Source organism: Pygocentrus nattereri, chromosome 24 (assembly GCF_015220715.1).
Source record: "Pygocentrus nattereri isolate fPygNat1 chromosome 24, fPygNat1.pri, whole genome shotgun sequence".
NCBI classification, from domain to species: domain Eukaryota; kingdom Metazoa; phylum Chordata; class Actinopteri; order Characiformes; family Serrasalmidae; genus Pygocentrus; species Pygocentrus nattereri.
This window is the reverse complement of record NC_051234.1, coordinates 27710215-27717480: the sequence shown is the minus strand read 5'-3', so window position 1 is coordinate 27717480 and position 7266 is coordinate 27710215. Positions and strand designations below refer to the sequence as shown.

Genomic DNA, 7266 nt, shown 5'->3' with positions numbered 1-7266 from the left:
ATACTGGATCCTGCAGCCCAACAGTGCAAAATATATCTAAGAAATAGTGATTTGGGGCATCTGCACTCGATAAATGATGCCCTGCTAGGCTATAGACAGTAGAATTTCTAAACTTTCATAACTAGCACACTATTTAGGGAGTAGAGAACCGTTTGGGATTCAAATGAGTTTGCTGCTACTTCTGATTGAAACACGGTTATGTGAAGTGTGCAAGACATTCAAGTGACATTCTTTATACTTTAATCCTGCTGTTTTACAGTTGATCATGCCACAGGTCTGTGATATTAATGATGGATTTGTTTAGGCTGTTGGCTCTTTTAGCCTGTTACCTAGCTGACCAGCCCAGTTCTAGTTAAGAACATAAGTTGCCAGCCCCTCAGTTTAAACAACAAATGGGTTCTTACCTCGTCAGTACACTCGATGGTCCCTGTGAGCAGCATGAGAGTCCATGTTTATTCCAGTTTATTATTCCAGTTTATTGTGCAGTGAATACAGTGTTGAGTTGCTGTGAGGCAGTCATAGGTGTGTATAAATGGTCTAGTACAATGGCTTCAAACGTGGCTCAGTCAATCAGATTTTAGGACGTGCATGATTACAGCAAAGAATGTGATTATTCATTATGTTCACATTACAAGTTCCCAGTTAGGTACTCGCAGATTAGTGCACAGTGAATAAAGCATTCAGAAGTGTCTAGTTGTTTTTATCACAGAATAAGACTTAACAAACTTTAAGAATGTAGACTGCTTTTGGTACATAGGACCTCATAAATGTAATAAGTGATTATGTCAGGGTGAAAGAGTAAAATACCAAACCAAGTGTAGGATATGGGCCTGTTTTTGCACCGAGGTTGCGCCATATGTTACATAGAGTCGGTCTTGGCTACCTGATGAACACAGTAGATCAGAGTCCTGTCTTAATTTAGTCACCTGAAAAAGTTCCAGCGTGTCTCTGATTGTGATGGTAATATTTCCCCTGTTTAATGGGCTGGATGTGACAGCTCTCTCTGTGGAGTGAGTAATGGATTGCGGTCTTGTATAAGCTGGCAGTGCAGATCCTCCATGTTCTATTTATACGCATCACTTTATAGCGGGCTAACACAAAGGTCCGCCTCGCCCACTCACTCACACCTCTGCAGATAAAGAGCTAGCACACAGCCAGGTGCTGAATATTCATCCACAGCATGTGTGTGTGCGCATAGGGGAGAATGTGTGAGAGAGACAGCAAGACACACTAATTCAGTCATCGCTGTTATCTCCCGCTTCTTTAGTCACTGTCAGTGGTGCCTTTACCCCAGTGCCACAGAGATTTGCAGAGTCTTTCACTTCTCAGATCAGCCCAGCACAGCCTTTCACACAAACATTGCAAGTTATGATGTTGCTGAGGCAATTAAAGGACCCACATCCTCCATTTGGTCCATACTTATGATGCTTCTGTGACTTTATGTACAACCCCATTTCCAAAAAAGTTGTGACACTCTGCAGAATGTAAATAAAAATATGCAGATTGTCACATCTGCCACCTGCCATTCTCCTCCCTGCCACTGGAGGTCGCTATCTCCAGGATATTAGATGGTCAAAGGGTCAACTTTGACCTATCATGTTGGCCATTTTGTGTATATATACCCTGCGTACACATGGTTTTTGCGAAGTCTTGTTAGGTTTGTCTGCAATTCTCAGTGTTTATATTTCTGATTTGGTTTTCTGGTATTTTGACCTTGCGCTTTGTTTGTTATTGACTGCTCTTTTGGACTTGCCCCCTTTGGATTTTGATTGCTGTTTGTGACCTGCCTTTCTGGATTTCTGACCCTCTGCTTGTTATCTACTTTGAACCTGGAATTAAACTTGCACTTGACGCCTTTACATTGTGTGAAGCACTTCATGACACAGATCATGTAAGCCATACTTGTAAAGGAAAATACTACAAAGAAATCACATTGTTGAAACAAATTGTTGAATTTTTTTTGTTTTGTTTTTTGAAAATTGCCCATTTTGAATTTGAAGCCAACAACAGGTTCCAGAAAAGTTGAGGCGGTGGCCTGTTTCCCATTGTGTTTCATCCCCTTCTTTTAACAAGAAGTGTTTGGGAACCGAGGAGGACCAATTGTTGTAGTTTTGAAAGTGAAATGTTTTCCGTCCTTGTTTGATACAGGATTTCAGCTGCTCAAAAGTTTGGGGTCTCCTTTGTAGTATTTTTTATTTCATGATGCACCTGATATCAGTGGTGACAGGTCTGGACTGCAGGCAGGTCAATTTAGCGCAGAGACTCTTTTAATATGGAGCAATGCTCTTGTAATCCATGCAGAATGTGGTTTGACATTGTCTTGCTGAAATAATCCAAGCCTTCCCTGAAAAAGACGTCATCTGGACGGCAGCATATGTTGCCAAACATGTATGTATCGTTCAGCATTATGGTGCCTTCACAGATCTGCAGGTCACCCTTGCCATGTGCACTAAAGCCCCCCATACCATCACAAATACTGGCTTTTGAACTGCGCACTGATAACAAGCTGAGTGGTCTTTAGCCCAGAGGACACAGCGTTCAAGAATTCTAAAAAGAATTTCAAACTTTGATTCTTCGGACCACAGGACAGTCTTGCACTTCCCCTCAGTCCATTTCAAATGAACTCAGGCCCAGAGAAGGTGGCAGCATTTCTGGCTCCTGTTTATATTTGGTTTCTTCTATGCATTTAGAGTTTATCTGGCATTTTTTGATGCAGTGACGAACTGTGTTCACAGACAGTGGTTGTCAGAAGTGTCAGAACAGTGATTTCCACTGCAGAATCATGCCTGTTTTTAATACAGTGCAGCCTTAGGGCCCAAAGATCACAGCCAGAAAATACTGGTTTTTGGCCTTGTCCCCTACATATAGAGGTTTCTCCAAATTCTCTGAATCTTTTATTGTTATTATATACGGCAGACGATGAAAAGCAAAAGTTTTTTGCTATTTTATGTTGAGGAAACGTTATTCTTGAATTGTTGCACTATTTGCTCAGACAGTCTTTCAGAGAGTGGTGAAATCCTCCTCATCTTAACTTCTGAAAGACTGAAAGACCTGTTGCCAATCAACCAACAGTAGTTTTTTTAGCAATACAATTTTTTGGAACTTATTGTTGGCATCAAATTCAAAATGGGCAAATATAAAAAAAAATAATAAAATTTCTCTGTTTCAACATTTGATAAGTTATCTTTGTACTATATTCAATGAAATATAGGGTTTAAATGATTTGCACATCATTGTATTTTGTTTTTGTTTACATTTTGCACATTCTGCACATTTTTACTTAGTGTCCGAACTTTTTTGGAAATAGGGTTGTACCAAAACAGTTATCATTCACTTTTTTTTTAAAATCCCTTCCCTTCCCTAAACATCATCATTGAGAAATATCTGCTTTCATTTTTAATGAAATTAAAATTTTTTAACAATTTAAAAAGTATTCAAGCTCATCATCAACAACAGACAGCAAGAGAACAGTTGGTCATTGCAGACAATGAATGACATTATTTAGGTATACTTTGCATTTTGCATTGTTGTTTTAATAACAACAACAACAATAATAATAATAATGGTAATAATGTTTATTTATGTAGGACCTTCCATACATTAAAAATGCAGCTCAAAGTGCTTTACAATACAAATTAATTGTAATTGGCCATTTTTTGCCTTTTCTTTTGGTCCATTCATCATGAAAATAACACAGAATGTAGAAAGCAACACAAATTTTCACATTATGTCAAAACCTTTGAAATACCTCAGAAATTGAGATATGAGGTTTTGTTTTGACACCAGATGTCACAAAAACAATTAATTGAAAACAGGGTGTTTAATATATTGATTAGAGAGTGAATGGTAGAAATGCAGTTTTCTATTATATGGTCTTTAAGCTTTGATAGAATGAATATGGGTGCATTCACAGAAGTTGTAGGTTTGAAAAATAGACTTAGAATTTATTTATGGCCAAAAATGGGTATTTAATATGAGGTATATTGTATAGATGTGTTTGTATTTACATTCACATCATTCTATTCTAACATTTGGATCAATGCAATTGAATCACCACCTTCAGAAAGATGGATCACAAAGCACTGATGTATTTTCACAGTCGTAATAATTATGTGTGTGTGTGTGTGTGTGTGTGTGTGTGTGTGTGTGTGCTTAAACAGAACTATGGGCTGGAGACAGAGAATCTGAAGACCCTCTCCCACAAACTCAACGCCTCTGCCAAGAACCTGCAAAACTTCATCACCGGCCGCCGGCGCAGTGGACACTACGATGGACGCACCACCCGCAAACTGCCCAATGACTTCCTCACCTCCGTAGTGGACCTGATCGCTGCCGCTAAGAGCCTCCTGGCCTGGCTGGATAGGTTAGTCTTGCAAAGAGCTACACACACACAACTCCTTTCACTGAATCACCGACTCACCAGCTCATCATCTCCTATAGGATTACACTACACACACAACTCCTTTCACTGATTCACAGACTCACCAGCTCATCATCTCCTATAGGATTACACTACACACACAACTCCTTTCACTGATTCACCGACTCACCAGCTCATCATCTCCTATAGGATTACGCTACACACACAACTCCTTTCACTGATTCACCGACTCACCAGCTCATCATCTCCTATAGGATTACACTACACACACAACTCCTTTCACTGATTCACCGACTCACCAGCTCATCATCTCCTATAGGATTACACTACACACACAACTCCTTTCACTGATTCACAGACTCACCAGCTCATCATCTCCTATAGGATTACACTACACACACAACTCCTTTCACTGATTCACAGACTCACCAGCTCATCATCTCCTATAGGATTACACTACACACACAACTCCTTTCACTGATTCACCGACTCACCAGCTCATCATCTCCTATAGGATTACACTACACACACACAACTCCTTTCACTGATTCACAGACTCACCAGCTCATCATCTCCTATAGGATTACACTACACACACACAACTCCTTTCACTGATTCACAGACTCACCAGCTAATCATCTCCTATAGGATTACACTACACACACAACTCCTTTCACTGATTCACCGACTCACCAGCTCATCATCTCCTATAGGATTACACTACACACACACAACTCCTTTCACTGATTCACAGACTCACCAGCTCATTATCTCCTATAGGATTACACTACAAAAACACAACTCCTCTCACTGAATCACCGACTCACCAGCTCATCATTTCCTATAGGATTACACTACACACACACAACTCCTTTCACTGATTCACCGACTCACCAGCTCATCATCTCCTATAGGATTACACTACACACACACAACTCCTTTCACTGATTCACCGACTCACCAGCTCATCATCTCCTATAGGATTACACTACAAAAACACAACTCCTTTCACTGAATCACCGACTCACCAGCTCATCATCTCCTATAGGATTACGCTACGCACACACAACTCCTTTCACTGATTCACCGACTCACCAGCTAATCATCTCCTATAGGATTACACTACACACACACAACTCCTTTCACTGATTCACCGACTCACCAGCTCATCATCTCCTATAGGATTACGCTACGCACACACAACTCCTTTCACTGATTCACCGACTCACCAGCTAATCATCTCCTATAGGATTACACTACGCACACACAACTCCTTTCACTGATTCACCGACTCACCAGCTCATCATCTCCTATAGGATTACACTACACACACACAACTCCTTTCACTGATTCACCGACTCACCAGCTCATCATCTCCTATAGGATTACACTACACACACACAACTCCTTTCACTGATTCACCGACTCACCAGCTCATCATCTCCTATAGGATTACACTACGCACACACAACTCCTTTCACTGATTCACCGACTCACCAGCTAATCATCTCCTATAGGATTACACTACACACACACAACTCCTTTCACTGATTCACCGACTCACCAGCTCATCATCTCCTATAGGATTACACTACAAAAACACAACTCCTTTCACTGAATCACTGACTCACCAGCTCATCATCTCCTATAGGATTACACTACACACACACAACTCCTTTCACTGATTCACCGACTCACCAGCTAATCATCTCCTATAGGATTACACTACACACACACAACTCCTTTCACTGATTCACCGACTCACCAGCTAATCATCTCCTATAGGATTACACTACACACACACAACTCCTTTCACTGATTCACCGACTCACCAGCTCATCATCTCCTATAGGATTACACTACACACACACAACTCCTTTCACTGATTCACCGACTCACCAGCTCATCATCTCCTATAGGATTACACTACACACACGCAACTCCTTTCACTGATTCACCGACTCACCAGCTCATCATCTCCTATAGGATTACACTATAGATAGAATATGATTATATAGATAGAATTATTATAACTGTTTTCCCACTGTTAGTCAGCTTTTCCAGTCATTTTAGAATCTTTTACAACTCTGTTCATCATTCTGACACATTCTTCTTTTTTCCAACATCTGAATCATTTTACATAGCTGTATTAGTCATTAGGGATCTGAGAAGAATGATGCAGAATAATGTCATAATATTTTGGAGAAAAATGTAACATTAGTGTCCTGAGGAGAAAAAATCTATATTTCATTGTTTAGTTATCTATTTAGTGAAATTGTGTTTTCTCAGTGGTGGTAACAATCTGTTAAATTACAGTGATTTCTTTTCTTTGAAATGTGTCTTTTACTGTTGTTCAACACTTTCACTAGTTCAATGTAGACGCTCTCAGATAAAAGGTGAATGAGAGGCTAGTGCAAACAGAATGCACAATCATAGTCAGGTCACAGCCAATGGGCAAATCCAGAAAAGAGAAAATACACAAAAACACAAACACAACCAGGTGAAAAGTCCACAATGTATCAGGCAAAAGGCAGGTCAACAAAACAGGTCAGAACAGGAATAAACAGTTAGAAATGATGCTCAGCAGGGAGAAGCACTACCTCGTCTACAAGGCTGGGCTTTAAACTAAACTCATCAGAGAAGAGCAGGTGTTACAGATCTCTGGGGAACTGAAGCTCTGGTTGGAGCGTGAGGGTGAGTCTGGAGTCATGTGATCACCCAAGGGATTCTGGGAGATTGAGTCCAAAGAGAGTTCAGAGCCGAAGGGAGTCGTGACATTCAACTATGTATTCTCACATATAGTATTTTACTATAACCGTGCATTAAAAAAATGAATAACAGCCATTAAAAAAATGAAAATGTCAGTGAAATAAAAGACATCATTT

General features: G+C 40.1%; 1 protein-coding gene across 5 annotated transcripts in view; it reads left to right on the top strand.

Annotated features, from left to right (window-relative positions):
- The window catches only part of cnksr2a (connector enhancer of kinase suppressor of Ras 2a), a 190526-nt gene that overhangs the window by 68807 nt on the left and 114453 nt on the right, over positions 1–7266 (top strand). For all 5 annotated transcript variants that reach the window (XM_017724407.2, XM_017724406.2, XM_017724412.2 and 2 more), the window contains exon 3: positions 4161–4363. In XM_017724407.2, the coding sequence (XP_017579896.1) occupies positions 4161–4363 (203 nt within the window). The remainder of the gene's footprint in view (positions 1–4160; positions 4364–7266) is intronic.